Source organism: Salmo salar, chromosome 02 (genome assembly GCF_965601325.2).
Source record: "Salmo salar chromosome 02, fSalSal1, whole genome shotgun sequence".
NCBI classification, from domain to species: Eukaryota; Metazoa; Chordata; class Actinopteri; order Salmoniformes; family Salmonidae; genus Salmo; species Salmo salar.
The window spans coordinates 52,577,963-52,598,294 of record NC_138292.1 but is presented as its reverse complement, the minus strand read 5'-3'; the positions used below and the strand labels follow the sequence as shown (position 1 = coordinate 52,598,294).

General features: G+C 40.5%; 1 protein-coding gene and 1 long non-coding RNA gene across 3 annotated transcripts in view; one reads left to right on the top strand and one right to left on the bottom strand.

The window, feature by feature from the left end:
* LOC145861651 (uncharacterized) overlaps nucleotides 1-13,048 on the top strand; it is a 63,904-nt gene extending 50,856 nt beyond the window's left edge. The window contains exon 3 of the long non-coding RNA XR_014381299.1: nucleotides 12,447-13,048. This is a non-coding gene — a long non-coding RNA (uncharacterized LOC145861651). The remainder of the gene's footprint in view (nucleotides 1-12,446) is intronic.
* Nucleotides 13,049-14,859: 1,811 nt separating this feature from the next.
* LOC106586197 (spastin) overlaps nucleotides 14,860-20,332 on the bottom strand; it is a 35,346-nt gene continuing 29,873 nt past the window's right edge. For both annotated transcript variants that reach the window (XM_014173193.3, XM_014173221.3), the window contains one exon: nucleotides 14,860-17,627. In XM_014173193.3, coding sequence (XP_014028668.2) covers nucleotides 17,502-17,627 — 126 coding nt within the window. In that variant the 3' untranslated portion in view covers nucleotides 14,860-17,501. The remainder of the gene's footprint in view (nucleotides 17,628-20,332) is intronic.

The following is a 20,332-nucleotide window of genomic DNA, read 5'->3' as shown; positions in this document are numbered from 1 at the left end:
GATGGAGGCCACTGTGTTCTTAGGGACCTTCAATGCTGCAGACGTTTTTGGTACCCTTCCCCAGATCTGTGCCTCAACACAATCCTGTCTCGGAGTTCTACGGACAATTCCTTCAACCTCATGGCTTGGTTTTTGCTCTGACATGCACTGTCAACTTTGTGACCTTATATAGACAGGTGTGCCTTTCCAAACATCTCAAGGATGATCAATGTAAACAGGGTGCACCTGAGCTGAATTTGAAGTCCCATAGCAAGAGTCTGAATTCTTGTGTAAATAAGGTATTTTCTAAAAACCTGTTTTAGGTTTGTCATTATGGGGTATTGTGTGTAGATTGCTGAGGATTTTAAAAATGTAATCCATGTTAGAATAAGGCTGTAACGTAACAAAATGTGGGAAAAAGTCAAGGGGTCTGAATACTTTCTGAAGGCACTGTATCACAAACCACTGGTTACCAACATAATTAGAGCAGTAAAAATGCATGTTTTGTTACACCTGTGGTTTATGGTCTGATATACCACAGGTGTCAGCCAATCAGCATTCAGGGCTCGAACCACCCAGGTTACAATTAAGCAATAAGGCCCGAGGGGGTGTGGTATATGGCCAATATACTTTACCACAGCTTAGGGCTGTTCTTAAGGATGATACAACGCAGAGAGCCTGGATACAGCCCTTAGCCGTGGTATATTGGCAATATAGCACAAACCCCGGACGTGCCTTATTGCTATTATAAACTGGTTACCAATTAACATAATTAGAGCAGTAAACATATTAGTTTTGGTATACCCCTATACCACGGCTTTCAGCGAATCAGCATTCAGGGCTCAAACCACACAGTGTATAATATTTATTATATCAGAGGCCCCTGTCACATGTAGGAGATCTTTTGCATTTAGAAAATCTGACATTTATGTAGGTGATATATCATTTTAAAAACGTTTTAATTGCTTGATTTAATAAATCAAAATTCATAACCATCACCTTCATAACAATGTAAATCGACTCAGCCAATTAATGATAAATTAATTAGTTATTCATTCTTTCCATATACTTGTCCGCGATGGTCGCCGAACTCTCAACCTTTTGGCCTTCAGTTCTGCGCACTGTCATCTTAATAGAATTGGGCTGAGCTGTCAATAGAGTGCTAGGCTCCGGCAGAAGCTTGCGCTACCAACCACGGACAAAGCTCGCTCTCCCTACCTGTTTCATTACATTCTTGCAAACGGAAATGATTTAAAGGTCATTTATATGTATTTTATTTCACGTCATTACAATGGCATGTTTTTAATTCACCTGGCATCTTCGAAAAGTTCCACAATTGTTCAAGAGAGGGGCGAGGGCTTCCGGAAATCAAAACGTACACATTTACTGGAAACATTGTTAATAAAGGCATCTTCCCTCTCCTCTTTTATATACTCTATTTCACCAACTTTCCTCACAAAATAAATGTAATATTGATTACAACCACAAATAACAACTAGATGGTAACTTTACAAATAAAGTTGGTGGGGCTAGCTAAAGCTCTTTAAATGTTTGTTTGTGGTAGTGAAAGAAGTGTAAAAATGTCATTTTTAATTCCCATCGAAAGTGAGTAGATTTGGTCAGAAGTTGTGGTCGGTAGAAGTGGTCAGTAGTTATGTGGTTCAGCAGTTGTGGTCAAACGTTGTGTAGATATGGTCAGTAGTTAGATGTGTGGTCAGAAGTTGTGTGGTCAGAAGATGTGTGCTTGTGGTCACTAGATGTGGTAAGCAGTTGTGTGGTTGCGGTCAGACTTTATGTGGTTGAGGTATGTAATTGTGTGGTTGTGGTCAGTAGATGTGGTCAGAAGTCGTGCGGTTGAGGTCAGAAGTTGTGCGGTTGAGGTCAGAAGTTGTGGTCAGTAGTTATATGGTTCAGTAGTTGTGGTCAGTAGTTGTGTGGATATGGTCAGTAGTTAAATGTGTGGTCAGAAGATGTGTGATTCTGGAGTGTAATTGTGTGGTTGTTGTCAGAAGTTGTAAGGTCGTGGTATGTAATAGTGGTCAAAACGGAAGCTGTTTGGGAAAGTTTGAAAAACATGTCGTAATGCAGTTACAAAAACAGCTGTACCGTAATTTCCGTATTGAATATTTTGATTCTGCAAACAGCTATGAATAGCACAGAAGTAGATGAATATCCCTTACGCTCCAACTTTTTGTCTAACTTGTTGCGGTAGTGGTCAAAATGGATGTTGTTTGCAAAAATGTTACAGAAAATGTTGTTGATGCGGTTACTTAAACTGCTCAAACTTTGATTGGAATATAATTTTTTGTCCAAATGCCAGATTTGAGTAGCAGAGAAGTAGACGAAGTTGCTAAGCCTGAAACATTTTGTCAAAGTGGTTGCAAAATGGAATTATTAGCTGGTTTGTGTCAAAAGTTAAAGAGAATGTCAGTTGGAAGTGATGATGTCACAATGGGGTGCTTTAGAATCTTGAGAAATCCCATGAAAGCGACGATGACCCTGGTAATCCTCGGGCTGCTCTTCCGCTTCATTACCTATGGTATCATCATCTACCAAGTCGCACGCTTGTAGTGTAGTTCCAGTCTTTGCTTTGTTTTGTGTTTTAGAGATGCAAGATTATTCTGTTGAAGTTATATTCAAATGTTATTTTTATCAATAAATGTAAATGTTTTGTAAATGCATTCCATTTGAGTCTTTATAGCTGTTGATGGATGTTAACGTTTCTGTTTAACTCATCTCATATAGACATACACTCACTTAATGGGACATGGCTTGTCTTTCTACTTTGTTGTCACTTTCCAACAATGTTTAAGGTTGCTAAAATTACTTGTCCTTGTGTGATATAAACATGTAGGAATTAGAGTATGTTGAACAACTTTATCAACCCCAAAAGCGAACGGTATCAGGTATTTTTGACTTATTACTCTGATACAAATTGTAAACAGATGTTGATATAAAATTGGAATTTCCAGCAATGTCAAAAGTCCAGGCCTGGTCCCCAGAGACAAGCTATGTCACCCGGAATTGCTGGCTGGCTGTGTCACAGTAGTCTTGAATAGCTTCCAAGATGGATGACCGTTCAAAATTATTTTTTCACAGTCGGAGTTCGTTTTTGTTCGAGTTCCCAGTTTTCTTAAAGGCACTGAAGTCGGAGGTCAGAGATGTCCGAGTTCCAAGTTCAGCTTCCTCGTTCCCAGTTGGTTTGAACATATTCCAAGTACAAATGACAAATATCAGGCACAAATATAAGTTACACAAATGATCAGCAATCAACTTAAATGTGTCTACCGTGTCCAGTGTGTCCAGATTCCATTTTTCGGCACTATATTCAAATGACAGTATGCATTCTACAAATGGTGTAATAGGCAAAATATGATAACACAACAACAACTGATGGCAGTAGCTAACTACTGTAGCTAACTAGCCATCTAACCTCTGTAGCTTGCCAGCAAGCAACGCTAAAGGGATTGTATATGGGTTGGCATAACTCTAGCTGGCTAGCATTTATGAGGCTTGCAAACACGTTCCTCACATGCCAGGAACGTATTTCCTCCAACGTTATAATGAAAAAGTCCCTCTTGGTCCCAAAACACAAGTTTTCTGGAGATTTGTGGGAGAGGTGCTGATGACGTTGCCCACTGTATGCGCTTTCGGTAGCCTGATTTCATCCAGACTGAGGAGAAATATGTACACATTGCATTCCTGACCACTTCCTGAAGTGGGTAGCCAGCTCTGAAAACAATCAGACCACAAAGCCACTTTTGTGCATCCAGACCTGTCTTTTCAATGCAATTTTCATTCTGATAGCAGAAGTCGCATTTAAGTGTCAAGTGTAGACATGACCAGAGACACAGGTGACAGGACTCAAGTGGCCCAGTTATCAAGGTAACCAATCGCCCAACCTCTTCGGGATAGGGGGCAGTATTTTCACGGCCGGATGAAAAATGTACCCAAATTAAACTGCCTGCCTCTCGGGCCCAGAATGTAGGATATGTATATTAGTAGATTTGGATAGAAAACACTCTGTAGTTTCTAAAACTGTTTGAATGATGTCTGTGAGTATAACAGAACCCATATGGCAGGCAGAAACCTGAGAAAAATCCATCCAGGAAGTGGGAAATCTGAGGTTGTAGTTTTTTCAAGTGATTGCCTTTCCAGTATACAGTGACTTAGGGTTCATTTTGCACTTCCTAAAGCTTCCACTAGATGTCAACAGTCTTTAGAACCTTGTTTGTGGATTCTGTGGTGAATTTGATGGGAATAACAGCCCAAGGAAGTAGGTGTCCCATTATAAGGCATGGGCTCAGTCACGCGCAAGGACTTGGGAGCGAGCTGAGTTCATATTCACTCCTAAAGAGAACGGATAGGTCCGGTTGGACCTATCCGTGGAATGTATATGTTAAAAACAACCTAAAGATTGATTCTATACATCGTTTGACATGTTTCTACAAACTGTAGTATAACTTTTTTGACTTTTCGTCTGGGCTAAGTAAGCTCGCGCGTAGTGGATTTGGATAGTGAACCTAACGCGCAAACAAAATGGATGTATTTGGACATAAATATGAACTTTATCGAACATTTATTGTGGAGCTGGGGTTCCTGGGAGTGCCTTCTGATGAAGATAATCAAAGGTAAGTGAATATTTACAATGTAATTTCTTAGTTTTATTGACTCAAAGATGGCGGGTTTCTGTTTGCTTGTTGGCGTCTTCTGGGCTGTACTCAGATTATTGCAAATTGTGCTTTCGCCGTGAACCTTTTTTGAAATCTGACAAAGCGGTAGCATTTAGGAGAAGTCTATCTATAATTCTGTGCATAACACTTGTATATTGATCAAAGTTTATGATGAGTATTTCTGTAATATGTGTGCTCATTGTGCTCATTCACCGGATGTTTTGGAGGCGAAACATTTCTGAACATTACACGCCAATGTAAAATGGGTTTTTTGGATATAAATATGAACTTTATCGAGCAAAATATACATGTATTGTGTAACATGAAGTCCTATGAGTGCCATCTGATGAAGATCATCAAAGGTTAGTGAATATTTTAGCTGTACTTTTGGTTTTTGTGATGCATCTAGTTGCTTGGAAAATGTGTGGTTTTTCTTGTGAAGTTTATGTCCTAACATAATCTAATTTTATGCTTTCGCCGTAAAGCCTTTTTGAAATCGGACAATGTGGTTGGATTAACGAGAGTCTTATCTTTAAAATGGTGTAAAATAGTTGATTGTTTGAGAAAATGGAATTATGAGATTTTAGCTGTTTTGAATTTGGCGCTCTGATTTTCCACTGGCTGTTGTCAAAATCAATCCCGTTAACGGGATTAGAGCACGAAGGGGTCTCTAAGAGGATATTATTAACCGAAATATCAGAGACAAAATGTTCAGCTGCCCCTTTAATAATAGACTCAGGTCACAAAAAAGGAAATGAAATTGAGCAACATTTATTGTTTTAGAAACATTACAAAGCATGGTTATCTGTTTTTGGTGTGTTTTTTTTATGTGCAAAAAAATATTTTTGGCCGGTAAAAAATCTCAGTGGCCGGTATTTTTTATTTTTATCTACCTGCCACAGTGGCTGGTGGAACAAAAAGTACATTTTTTGCCCTGGTCTCAAGATTATATACTCATTCATCAAACTTTATTTATAGAGCACATTTCTTACAGGGGATGCATTGAATAGCTTCCCATCATCTCTTTTCCCTCTGGAGCAATACGCTGAAAAACACTATTCAAATCATGGCCCTGTTAAAATACTTAATTGTATCATTCCTTCTGTCCTTCTCCCTGCCTGAGCTGACAAAGTTGGATTGGTAGCTGGAGACTTTATTTATACACACTGATTACTTACTTCAAGATGGGAAGGAAGCAGTAGGGCTTGTAACAAGGCTGCATTTTGTCAGTATAGTTTGTAATGGAAAGCAGATGAGTAGCGTAAGATGATCGAGATTGGGTCTAAAAGGAGGATGAGACTATGGGTGAATGTTTATTTCCTAATCTTATTAGGTCTGCTGCATAATGTTTTCGACCAGAAATAGATCTGTATCAGAAAATGCCACATTAGACAACTATGTTCCGTTTGCAGTTTGCTAAAAGGCACGAAGCTTAAAAGGCAAATCTTTCTTCTGACTCTCAATCAGGGCATGAAATGAACACCCACAACCTGCGAGTAGATTTAGGTATTGGTGGGTAAAAATGTACATTTTACCAGCCATATTGGTGGGTGGTCAATTTGTAAGGCTCTACTATGCAAGCAATACATTAGTAAATAGTCAAAAGTCAAGCATGAGTACATGTGCGAGTTAGGGTAAGAAAAATGCTGCAGTAGCTGTTTTCAAAGTATTTCTGCTCTTTTGTTTCATAGCTGCTAATTGCACAAATAAATAGGAATTCTATGTCCCACCTCGCAGTAACACTGCCTGGCAGGGGAGCTATGCACACTGAGTGAAGTGCTGATATATACATTTTTGGAGGCGCTGCGCAAAGGCGAAAGTCTACAAAAAAGCTATGATCCCTTATTGATGTCACCTTCAATCGATGTAGATGAAGGGGAGGAGACAGGTTAAAGAAGGATTTTTAATGCTTGAAACCATTGAGACATGGATTGTATATGTGAGCCATTCTAAGGATGAATGGACAAGACAAAAGATGTGTCTTTGAACGGGGTTTGGTAGTTGGTGCCAAGCGCACCGGTTCAAGTGTCAAGAACTGCAACACTGCTAGGTTTTTCCACGCTCAACAATTTCCTATGTGTATCAAGAATAGTCCACTACCCAAAGGACATCCAGCTAACTTGACACATGGGCCAGCATCCCTGTGGAACGCTTTCGACACCTTGTAGAGTCCATACCCTGACAAATTGAGGCTGTTCTGAGGGCAAAAGGGGGTGCAACTCAATATTAGGAAGGTGTTCCCAATGTTTTGTACACTCAGTGTATATTCGAATACATACTTTTTGTATTGACATCACATGACTTCCAAACTACAATGTACTTTATGCACCAAAAGGGATTACACCCTAAATCCTCCATTACCTTTTTATTAAATCCGTAATGGACACCCCAAAATATGTTTTAATTCTTTAAAGGACAGAGTTAGTAAATTATGGTAAAAATCCACTCAGCGGTCCCCCAAAGCTGTTTCAGAAGCTTCTCGTCAATCCACAGCTGGCTGCAACGTTATCCTGAGTTATGTTCATTAGGCACAAAACCTAAGATAACAAACCTAGACTTGTCCATAAGAAATGTTAATTTTCCTTTTGCGTGCAGAACGTTTTAAAACAATTCCCTAATGAACACAACCCTACTCTTGGTGTTTGATTCATCCTGGTTGGAAATGGCTGCTATGTTTGGCTTTCAAAAGTCGTGCTATAAATTCTCAGACAACCTAAAGATTCCTTGTTGCCCTTCCAGACTCCCTCTGCCTACCCAAGGACGTCAGTGTAACGCCCTGGCCATAGAGAGGGGTTTTTTGTTCTTTATTTTGGTTAGGCCAGGGTGTTACATTGGGTGGGCGTTCTATGTTGTTTTCTAGGTTTTTTGTATTTCTTTGTTTTGGGCCGTGTGTGGCTCCCAATCAGGCACAGCTGAAGTTCGTTGTTGCTGATTGGGAGTCACACATAAGGAGCATGTTTTTCCTTTGGGTTTTGTGGGTAATTGTTTCTGTTAGTGTTTTGCACCTGACAGGACTGTTTGGCTGTCGGTTTTCTTATTTTTGTATAGTGTTCTTTCGTCTATTAAATATTCAATGATGAACACTAACTCCGCTGCACCTTGGTCTACTCTCTCTCACGACAGCCGTTACAGTCAGAGGACAAAAATCAGTTAACCACCTAACTGAGGAACTCAAATTAACCTTGTGCAATACCCTAGATGCAGTTGCACCCCTAAAAACTAAAAACATTTGTCATAAGAAACTAGCTCCCTGGTATACAGAAAATACCCGAGCTCTGAAGCAAGCTTCCAGAAAATTGGAACGGAAATGGCGCCACACCAAACTGGAAGTCTTCCGACTAGCTTGGAAAGACAGTACCGTGCAGTATCGAAGAGCCATCACTGCTGCTCAATCATCCTATTTTTCCAACTTAATTGAGGAAAATAAGAACAATCCGAAATTTCTTTTTGATACTGTCGCAAAGCTAACTAAAAAGCTGCATTCCCCAAGAGAGGATGGCTTTCACTTCAGCAGTAATAAATTCATGAATTTCTTTGAGGAAAAGATCATGATCATTAGAAAGCAAATTACGGACTCCTCTTTAAATCTGCGTATTCCTCCAAAGCTCAGTTGTCCTGAGTCTGCACAACTCTGCCAGGACCTAGGATCAAGGGAGACACTCAAGTGTTTTAGTATTATATCTCTTGACACAATGTTGAAAATAATCATGACCTCTAAAACTTCAAGCTGCATACTGGACCCTATTCCAACTAAACTACTGAAAGAGCTGCTTCCTGTGCTTGGCCCTCCTATGTTGAACATAATAAACGGCTCTCTATCCACCGGATGTGTACCAAACTCACTAAAAGTGGCAGTATTAAAGCCTCTCTTGAAAAAGCCAAACCTTGACCAAGAAAATATAAAAAACTATCGGCCTATATTGAATCTCCCATTCTTAAAAAAAAAATATGGAAAAAGCTGTTGCACAGCAACACACTGCCTTCCTGAAGACAAACAATGTATACGAAATGCTGGTTTTAGACCCCATCATAGCACTGAGACTCCACTTGTGAAGGTGGTAAATGACCTTTTAATGGTGTCAGACCGAGGCTCTGCATCTGTTCTCGTGCTCCTAGACCTTAGTGCTGCTTTTGATACCATCGATCACCACATTCTTTTGGAGAGATTGGAAACCCAAATTGGTCTACATGGACAAGTTCTGGCCTGGTTTAGATCTTATCTGTCGGAAAGATATCAGTTTGTCTCTGTGAATGGTTTGTCCTCTGACAAATCAACTGTAAACTTCGGTGTTCCTCAAGGTTCCGTTTTAGGACCACAACTGTTTTCACTATATATTTTACCTCTTGGGGATGTCATTCGAAAACATAATGTTAACTTTCACTGCTATGCGGATGACACACAGCTGTACATTTCAATGAAACATGGTGAAGCCCCAAAACTGCCCTCGCTGGAAGCCTGTGTTTCAGACATAAGGAAGTGGATGGCTGCAAACTTTCTACTTTTAAACTCGGACAAAACAGAGATGCTTGTTTTAGGTCCCAAGAAACAAAGAGATCTTCTGTTGAATCTGACAATTAATCTTGATGGTTGTACAGTCGTCTCAAATAAAACTGTGAAGGACCTCGGCGTTACTCTGGACCCTGATCTCTCTTTTGACGAACATATCAAGACTGTTTCAAGGACAGCTTTTTTCCATTTACGTAACATTGCAAAAATCTGTTATTTTCTGTCCACAAATGATGCAGAAAAATGAATCCATGCTTTTGTTACTTCTAGGTTAGACTACTGCAATGCTCTACTTTCCGGCTACCCGGATAAAGCACTAAATAAACTTCAGTTAGTGCTAAATATGGCTGCTAGAATCCTGACTAGAACCAAAAAATGTGATCATATTACTCCAGTGCTAGCCTCCCTACACTGGCTTCCTGTTAAGGCAAGGGCTGATTTCAAGGTTTTACTGCTAACCTACAAAGCATTACATGGGCTTGCTCCTACCTATCTTTCCGATTTGGTCCTGCCGTACATACCTACACGTACGCTACGGTCACAAGACGCAGGTCTCCTAATTGTCCCTAGAATTTCTAAGCAACGCTGGAGGCAGGGCTTTCTCCTATAGAGTTCCATTTTTATGGAATGGTCTGCCTACCCATGTGAGAGACGCAGACTCGGTCTCAACCTTTAAGTCTTTATTGAATACTCATCTCTTCAGTAGGTCCTATGATTGAGTGTAATCTGGCCCAGGAGTGTGAAGGGGAACGGAAAGGCACTGGAGCAATGAACCGCCCTTGCTGTCTCTGCCTGGCTGGTACCCCTCTCTCCACTGGGATTCTCTGCCTCTAACCCTATTACAGGGGCTGAGTCACTGGCTTACTGGTGCTCTTCCATGCCGTCCCTAGGGGGGGTGCGTCACTTGAGTGGGTTGAGTCACTGACGTGGTCTTCCTGTCTGGGTTGACGCCCCCCCCCCCCCTTGGGTTGTGCCGTGGCGGAGATCTTTGTGGGCTATACTCGGCCTTGTCTCAGGATGGTAAGTTGGTGGTTGAAGAAGTCCCTCTAGTGGTGTGGGGGCTGTGCTTTGGCAAAGTGGGTGGGGTTATATCCTGCCTGTTTGGCCCTGTCTGGGGGTATCATCGGATGGGGCTGCAGTGTCTCCTGACCCCTCCTGTCTCAGCCTCCAGTATTTATGCTGCAGTAGTTTATGTGTCGGGGGCTAGGGTCAGTCTGTTATATCTTGAGTATTTCTCCTGTCTTATCTGGTGTCCTGTGTGAATTTAAGTATGCTGTCTCTAATTCTCTCTCTCTTTCTCTCTTTCTTTCTTTCTTTCTTTCTTTCTTTCTTTTTCTCTCTCTCTCTCTCTCTCTCTCTCTCTCTCTCTCTCTCTCTCGGAGGACCTGAGGACTGGCCACCCCTCATAGCCTGGTTCCTCTTTAGGTTTCTTCCTAGGTTTTGGCCTTTCTAGGGAGTTTTTCCTAGCCACTGTGCTTCTACACCTGCATTGCTTGCTGTTTGGGGTTTTAGGCTGGGCACTTTGATATATCAGCTGATGTAAGAAGGGCTATATTTGATTTGATTTGCTGCCTAGGACACTGAAATGTTGACAGTCCTCTCAGCCCTACCCCATATGCGTCATTCTTGGATGTGGCAAGACAATTTAACTTAGGCACCATCCAGCTAACTTGACACAACTGTGGGAAGCATTCGTCAATATGGGTCAGCATCCCTGTGGAACGCTTTCAAAACCTTGTAGAGTCCATACCCTGATAGATTGTGGGTGTTCTGAGGGCAAAAGGGGGTGCAACTCAATATTAGGAAAGTGTTCCTAATGGTTTGTACACTCCGTGTACAGCTGTGTATAATCAGCGTAGCTGTGAAAATTAATACGATGCTTCCTAATAATGCTGCCAAGGGGTAACATGTATAAATTAAACAGTATACAGCCCAAAATTGATCCTTGAGGGACACCACATGAGATCTCTATTTTTCCTGAGGCATGGTCACCCAGGGCAATAAAATATTCTGTTGAGGAAATATTATTTCCTCATTCCGCCAAGGAGGTTTCCGTTTAGGGATGACCTTTTTTAATTTGATTGGTGCAACAGCATCAATGGTTACATTTAACTTGGTATAAAAATAACTTTCTAGATTATCAGAAGAGGTGTAACGGCTGTCGAAGAGATGAGACCAAGGCGCAGCGGGTACCTGAATACTTATACTTTAATATTATTATTTAAAGTGAGTAACGGGAAAAAACAAGAAACAGAACGACAGCTAACAGATTTGCAGGCTAAACATACAGCAGTGCAAATACAACTACCCACCAAAACCCAAACCAAACACACACCTATATATAGGACTCTCAATCAGAGGCAACTAGAAACACCTGCCTCCAATTGAGAGTTCAACACCCAAACCTAAACATAGAAAAACTAAACTAGACAGAACGTAGAAATACATACAAAACACAAACCTCTCTGCCACGTCCTGACCAAAACTAATACAATTACTCCCTCTGCTGGTCAGGACGTGACAAGAGGAGGGTAGAATATGCAGTGGCATATCATTTATATAACCTCTTAAATTCTTAGCTACTTCAGAGGTCAGACAAGGCTTTTTAACAATACTCTCTAACGTATTGCATTGTGGGAGTCCATGCAGTGAAAAATACACAGTATTGGTCAGACAAAGCTACATCAACAATAGAGGATATTTCAACATTGAGTCTGTGTGTACTCACTAGGTCCAAAGTATGGCCACGGTTGTGGGTCCATTGAATTCAAGACTCAAAAACATCATAGTATTGTTTTATCTACAGTGCATTTAGAAAGTATTCATACACCTTGACTTATTCCACATTTTGTTGTGTTACAGCCTGAATTCAAAATGATTAAATATAGTTTTTTTCGAACCCATCTACACATAATACCCCATAATGACAAAGTGAAAACATGTTTTTAGACATTTGAGCAAATTTACTGGAAATAAAATACTGAAATATCTCATTTACATGAATATTCACATCCCTGTATCAATACTTGTTAGAATCATCTTTGGCAGTCTTTCTGGGTAAATCTCTAAGAGCTTTGCACACCTGGATTGTACAATATTTGCCCATTATTCTTTTCAAAATTCTCCAATCTCTGTCAAATTGGTTGTTGATCATTGGCTAGACAACCATTTTCAAGTCTTGCCATAGATTTTCAAGCAGATTTGAGTCAAAACTAACTCGGTCACTCAGGAACATTCACTGTCTTCCTGTTAAGCAACTCCAGTGTAGACTTGATCTTGTGTTTTAGGTTGTTGTCCTGCTGAAAGATGAATTCATCTCCCAGTGTCTGTTGGAAAGCAGACTGAACCAGGTTTTCCTGTGGGATTTTTCCTGCGCTTAGCTCCATTCCGTTTATTTTTTATCCCGAAAAACACCCCAGTCCTTAACGATTACAAGAATACACATAACACGATGCAGTCACCACTATGCTTGAAAATATGAAGAGTGGTACTCAGTAATGTGTTGAAAATGATTTTTTTTGCAGTATTACTTTAGTGCCTTGTTGCAAACAGGATGCATGTTTTGGAATATTTGAATACTGTACAGATTTCCTTCTTTTCACTCTTTCAATTAGGTTACTATTGTGGAGTAACTACAATGTTGTTGATCCATCCTCAGTTGTAATCACAGCCATTAAACTCTAACTGTTTTAAAGTCACTATTGGCCTCGTGGTGAAATCACTGAGCGATTTCCTTCCTCTCCAGCAACAGAGTTAGGAAGGACGTCTGTATCTTTGTAGTGACTGAGGGTATTGATTAACCATGTTCAAAGGGATATTCAATGTATTTTAATATTTTTATTCACTGCTCGACTGAGGGACCTTACAATATAAATGTATGCGTGGGGTACAGATATGAGGTAGTCATTCAAAAATCATGTTAAACGCTATTATTGCACACAGAGTGAGTATATGCAACGTATTATGTGACTTGTAAAGCAAATTGTTGCTCCTGCATTTATTTAGGCTTGCCATAACAAATGGGTTAAAAAATTATTAAAAAGTAACACAATAAAGTAACAATAACGAGGCTATATACAGGGGTTACTGGTACCGAGTCAGTGTGCGGGGGTACAGGTTAGTTGAGGTCATTTGTACATGTAGGTAGGTGTGAAGTGACTATGCATAGATAATAAACAGCGAATAGCAGCAGTGTACAAAACAAATGGGGGGGGTCAATGTAAATAGTCCGGAGGCCATGTTATTAATTGTTCAGCAGTCTTATGGCTTGGGGGTAGAAGCTGTTAAGGAGCCTTTTGGTCCGAGACTTGGCGCTCCGGTACTGCTTGCTGTGCGGTAGCAGAGAAAACAGTCTATGACTTGGGTGACTGGAGTCTCTGACAATTTTATGGGCTTTCCTCTGACACCACCTATTATATAGGTCCTGGATGGCAGGAAGCTTAGCCCCAGTGATGTACTGGGCCATACGCACTACCCTCTGTAGCGCCTTACGGTCAGTTACCATACCAGGCAGTGATGCAACCGGTCAGGATGCTCTCAATGGTGAAGCTGTAGAAATTTTTGAGGATCTGGGGATCTATGCCAAATCTTTTCAGTCTCCTGAGGGGAGACTGTCTTGGTGTGTTTGGACCATGATAGTTCGTTGGTGATATGGACACCAAGGAACTTGAAATTCTCAACCCGCTCCAATACAGCCCCATCGATGTTAATGGGGTCCTGCTCGGCGCGCCTTTTCCTGTAGTCCACGATCAACTCCTTTGTCTTGCTCACGTTGAGGCTGTCTCATCGTTGTCGGTGATCAGGCCTACCACTGTTGTGTCGTCAGCAAACTCAATGATGGTGTTGGAGTCGTGTTTGGCCACGCAGTCGTGGGTGAACAGGGAGTACAGCAGGGGACTAAGTACACACCCCTGAGGGGCCCCAGTGTTGAGGATCAGCATGGCAGACGTATAATGCATTGCTGTGAATGAAGCATTTCTGAATATGAGGTCCTGTATGTGACATGTATACTATGAGGTCCTTATTTATTTTATTTTTTTAAGACAGAGTATGGAAACCCAAATCACTCTATAAGTCACAATGGCCCTGATAACACTCAGGGTGTACAACACATTTGACAAGGTTAGTTATAACAAAAATAAAACAATTGATGAGTTTGTCTGCACACCCTTTTTTTAAACAATCATGTCAAATTTGTTGTAAGCTACATCAGCTGTTCAACCTGAGCATGTACAGGGCAGATGTCTGCAAAATGTTACCTTGAATAAATAAGCATTCAGAATTTCAGTGTCTCCAACAGTCTATTGTACACACTAACTTTTGCTGCCCCCTCTTGGTTTGGAGTGGGACAACAGCATTACGTTCAATGAGTAGGGCAGGGGAATTCAACTCTTACCCTTCAAGATCCAGACCCTGAGGCTTTTCTGTTCTACTTGATAATTAATTGTACACACCGGTGTCCCAGGTCTAAATCAGTCCCTGATTAGAGGGGGACAATGAAAAAAAAGCAGGGGAACTGGCTTCGAGGTCCAGAGTTGAGTTTGAGGGGAATAGGCGATTTACTCCAAACCATGAAATCCAAATGTAACAATCAAAGCAACAAATAATGCAGTGGTGTGCTGCCTCATAACTATCAAGCTGAACAACCATTGCAAAAAAAGTTAGTTAACCTAGCAACTGGTTGCAACATGACACAATAAGTCATTTTTTAAATGTTTTATTTTACTGAGAAGCTAGAATCATTCACAGCAAATCCTTCTATACACAGAAACACATACTTCATAAAGTGTGTGTGTGGGGGGGGTCCCCTGTCATATTTTGCACAAATGCATTACAAAAGCCCTGATTTACGTTTGACATCGTAAACGTACCCCACTGGGCACAGATGTCAATTCAATGTCTATTACACGCTGGTTGAATGTCATTTCATATAAATGACGTGGAAACAATGTTGATTCAACCAGTGTGGTCCAGTGGGATGCTACTCAAAACAGTTTAAGCTGGTTTACCCAAAGGAAACACAAGACCCCTTTTAATCAATTGCAGATGAAGTTAAACTGCATTGGGGATTAATTCAGAATGTTTATGCTATATTGGAAGTTTGAATCAAGTTTAAAATCAACACCACAATGAGCTGTTTTCACAGACATTGTTCTATATTGATGCCGAACCACACCTACAACAGTGTTAACATTCTGAGAGAATCCACATTGTGGTGTCCCCATCTGTCATTGATTGAATTGGAGTCTTGATGTCAAGCATATTGGCACAGTATTCCAATGCATCTTAGTCAAAAGGCAGTGTCCATTTTAAAAACCCTCCCTTAAGAAAACAAAAATTGTTGTTAGGGTGCAGTAGAACTGCAGTATGCTGCAAATACTGCATCCAAAATAACACTGTTTATTTTTACTCTAGTAATTTTGCAGTACACTGCAGTTATTCAGCAATTACTTTGTCCAAAATACCAGTCGACTGCAGTTACTGCACTTTTACTGCAGTTTCAAAACTTCTATATTTTTTTGTAAGGGCTGCTGTCACTAAGGTGAATGGCCAGTGAAAAGGGAAGAAGCACCATTTTGTTTTGAAAACCAAAAAAACGAAGGCACCATGCACACGACTAAGGCCTCTCTTGTTGGAGGGATGTTACACATAAACGTTATGTACAATGGGATACTTATGTACAGTGCATTCAAAAGTATTCAGACCCCTTGACTTTCCCCACATTTTGTTCAATTACAGCCTCATTCTAAAATTGATAAAATAAAAAAAAAAATCATAAATCTACACACAATACCCCATGACAAAGCGAAAACAGATTTAAAAAATAAAAACAGAAATACCTTATTTACATAAGTATTCAGACCCTTTGCTATGAGATTCGACATTGAGCTCAGGTGCGTCCTGTTTCCATTGATCACCCTTGAGATGTTTCTACAACTTGATTGGAGTCCACCTGTGATAAATTCAATTGATTGGAAATTATGATTTGGGAAGGCACACACCTGTCTACTGTATATAAGGTCCCACAGTTAACATTGCATGTCAGAGCAAAAACCAAGCCATGAGGTCAAAGGAATTGTTTGTAGAGCGCCAAGACAGGATTGTGTCGAGGCACAGATCTGGGGAAGGGTACCAAATAAATGTCTGCAGCATTGAAGGACCCCAAGAACACAGTGGCCTCCATCATTCTTAAATGGAAGAAGTTTGGAACCACCAAGACTCTTCCTAGAGCTGGCTGGCCAGTCAAACTGAGCAAATCAGGGGAGAAGGGCCTTGGTCAGGGAGGTGACGAAGAACCCGATGGTCACTCTGACAAAGCTCCAGAGTTCCTCTGTGGAGATTGGAGAACCTTCCAGAAGGAAAACCATCTCTGGAGCACTCCACCAATCAGGCCTTTATGGTAGTCGCCAGACTGAAGCCACTCCTCAGTAAAAGGCACATGACTGCCCGCTTGGAGTTTGCCAAAAGGCACCTAAAGGACTCTCAGACCATGAGAAACAAGATTCTCTGGTCTGATGAAACCAAGATTGAACTGTTTGGCATGAATACCAAGCGTCACGTCTAAAGGAAACCTGGCACCAGACTGGTGCGAAGGTTCACCTTCCAACAGTACAACAACTCAAAACACACAGCCAAAGCAACGCAAGAGTGGCTTCAGGACAAGTCTCTGAATGTCCTTGAGTGGCCCAGCCAGAGTCTGGTCTTGAACTCGATCGAACATCTCTGGAGAAACTTATAAATAGCTGTGCAGCAACGCTCCCCATCCAACCTGACAGAGAAGAATTGGAGAAACTAACCCAAATACAGGTGTGCCAAGCTTGTAGCGTCATAAAGAAGACAAGGCTGTAATCGCTACCAAAGGTGCTTTAACAATGTACTGAGTAAAGGGTCTGAATACTTATGTAAATGTTATATTTTTACTTTACTTTTATAAATTTGCAATCATTTCTAAAAACCTGTGTTTACTTTGTCATCATGGGGTATTGTGTTTAGATTGAAAAGGGAATTAAAAATATAATAATAAGGCTAACATAACAAAATGTGGAAAAAGCTAAGGGGTCTGAATACTTTCTGAATGCACTGTACATGTGCCTTGTCTCAATGTACCATTTTATTAATAATTTCAAATTGAAAGATATTTATATGTATTTATTTATAAAATCACTGACTATAATAGTTTGGAAGACAACAGCTGTATCATAACACACAAATAGTTTATTCGAACAGTCCTATGACCTTAAGAGTTAAAGTAAAACAATAACACCTCTGTTCAAAACACTTCAATCCACTGCCTCAATGGAGGTTCAGGGTTAGGACAGAGACTGTATGTGTCCCCTCTTGTCTCATACACCAGTGGTGTCCCCATAGTCCTTGTTCCAGCGCACATACAGGTCCAGCGTTTGTGGTCCGACACTCCTCTTGATCTTCTTCAGTGACTCCACGAAATCAGAGAACCTGATATTCCTCACCTGCACAAAGGCACAGAACACTACAGTGATGAAGAGTGCAACAACAGCAGGGTGGTTCATTCATTCACAGCAAACGTAAGAAAACCGACTGAAACTGTGAGGGAACACCTGAACCTGTCCAATGAGAAGCGCTCGTTTTCATCTTCTGTAGAAAAAAGTTTTGCAATCATTAAGAGTTATTAAAAAGATGTAACTTTTATTTTACCAGGCTGTCGATTACGAACAAATTCTTATTTACAACGATGGCCTTGCAAGGGGCAAAAGGCCTCCTGTGGGGGAGGGTGCAGGGATAAAAAAAAAAAAAGTAAGACAAGATGGACAACACAGACAGCGGAAGACACTTAGTTGGGACGATATATAAACAGGCAGGGTTTTTCATTAAAAGTATATATTTCACTTTGTGAATGATGCACATTGTGAATGCTGCAAATACTTGAGCTTGCCTGTTGCAACACCACCGCCGCAGCAAGTTTAAGGAAGAAGGGGCCAACTTGAAGGAATGAGTCTGAAGAAGGACGGGACTAGGATCCATTATGTCAGACTCACTGTGCTGAGGCATCTAGAGGCTCAGAAAGAGTCATAGCTGCTGGAAGATTTGCTACAGACAGCATTATTGGTCCACCAATACAGGACTAGTAAAGGCCCAGTGCACTACTTTTGTGACACACACACACACACACACACATATATATACATATACATACACACACACACACATATATATATATATATACACACACACACACACACACACACACACACATATATATATATATATATATATATATATATATATACACACACATATATATACACACACACACACACACACACACACATATATACATATATATATATATACATACATATATATACATACATATATACATATATACACACATATACACACATATATATACATATACACACATATACACATATACACACATATACACACATATATATACATACACACACATATACATACATATATATATATATATATATATATATATATATATCAAGCAACAAATAGCAATTCTGACCAAAAAAATATTATATATATATATATATATATAGTTGGCAATACTGTTCATGCTACTAATAACCCATCCAGACCTGGGAAGAAAATAGTTATTATTTTAAAATACAAACTTTTCAAATACTTGAGGTAGTCAAATATAGTTTATATAGAGCAGTGGTCACCAACCACGATCTCCAAGGCATTTGTAGTCGATCACCAAATATTTCTGAAAAAAACAACAACGATAAAAACATTGCGTTCCTATTAATACTTTTTTCAGTTTAGCGCCGTTGGCGGTCGGTGGACTTGATTTAGCAGCCCTATCACCGGGAAGGCAAAGTGTTCCCATTCTGAACCATTTCAGGGTTTTGAACCACCTTATCGGCAGTTTCCTGGAGCCATAGGCTGTAAAAAAGAATCTTCAGCAAAGTTGATAGTGATATTTCTAAACTTTTAAAACCATGACAAGAATTGACTCAATGGATACAGTAAAGAGCTGCTGTTTTTATAAGTTAATGTGCAAGTTGTTATTCAGCACTTTGTCCAACACTTTCTTAAGCCATAAAATATGCATTATCCCTAGTGCCACTCATGCTACAACCAGCACTGCAGCTGCAATGAATGAGTATAGCAAAGGGTTTCGATAACTTTGTGTTATTATTAGCGGCTTGTGTCCTTTATAATATTGAGGAATATTTCATAGGAGTAACAACATAAATTGCTGCATGAGGCAGAAATAATGCAGCGGGAAAGCGGAGGGACGGTGAGTTGGGTGAGGCAGCCTCACCGCTGCTCTCTCCTCCTCAGACTGACCATCAGACGCAGGCCATCACAGTGCAGTAAAATAAGCTAATTATAATGCTCACAAGTAATACAACAAATGATCTATTACCAGTGTGATCATATACAGTGCCTTTGGAAAGTACTCAGACCCCTTGACTTTTTCCACATTTTGTTACGTTACAGCCGTATTCTAAAATGTATTATTATTTTTGTCCATCCTCAATCTACACACAATACCTCATAACGACAAAGCAAAAACAGGTTGAGACATTTCTGCTAATTTATTCAAAATAAAAAACTGAAATATTACATTTACATAAGTATTCAGACCCTTTACTCAGTTCTTTGTTGAAGCACCTTTGGCAACGATTACAGCCTTGAGTCTTCTTGGGTATGAAGCTACAAGCTTGGCACACCTATTGTTGGGGAGATTATCCCATTCTTCTCTGCAGATCCTCTCAAGCTCTGTCAGGTTGGATGCACAGCTATTGGCTGTGTGCTTAGGGGCGTTGTCCTGTTAGAAGGTGAAACTTCACCCCAGTCTGAGGTCCCAAGCGCTCTGGAGCAGGTTTTCATTAAGGATCTCTCTGTACTTTCCTCTGTTAATCTTTTCCTTGATCCTGACTAGTCTGCCAGTCCCGGCTGCTGAAAAACATAACTCACAGCATGATGCTGCCGTCACCATGCTTCACCATAGGGATGGTGCCAGGTTTCCTCCAGACGTGACGCTTGGCATTCAGGCCAAAGAGTTCAAGCAGTGGTGAGGCTGCCTCTCCCTCCCTCCACTGAGAAAAGAGGACACTGTCTTCCAGCTGAATGCGAAACTCAAGTCACACTGCATTATTTCTGCATCATGCACCAATTAATGTTATTAATCCGGTGTCCAGATAAAGTGAAA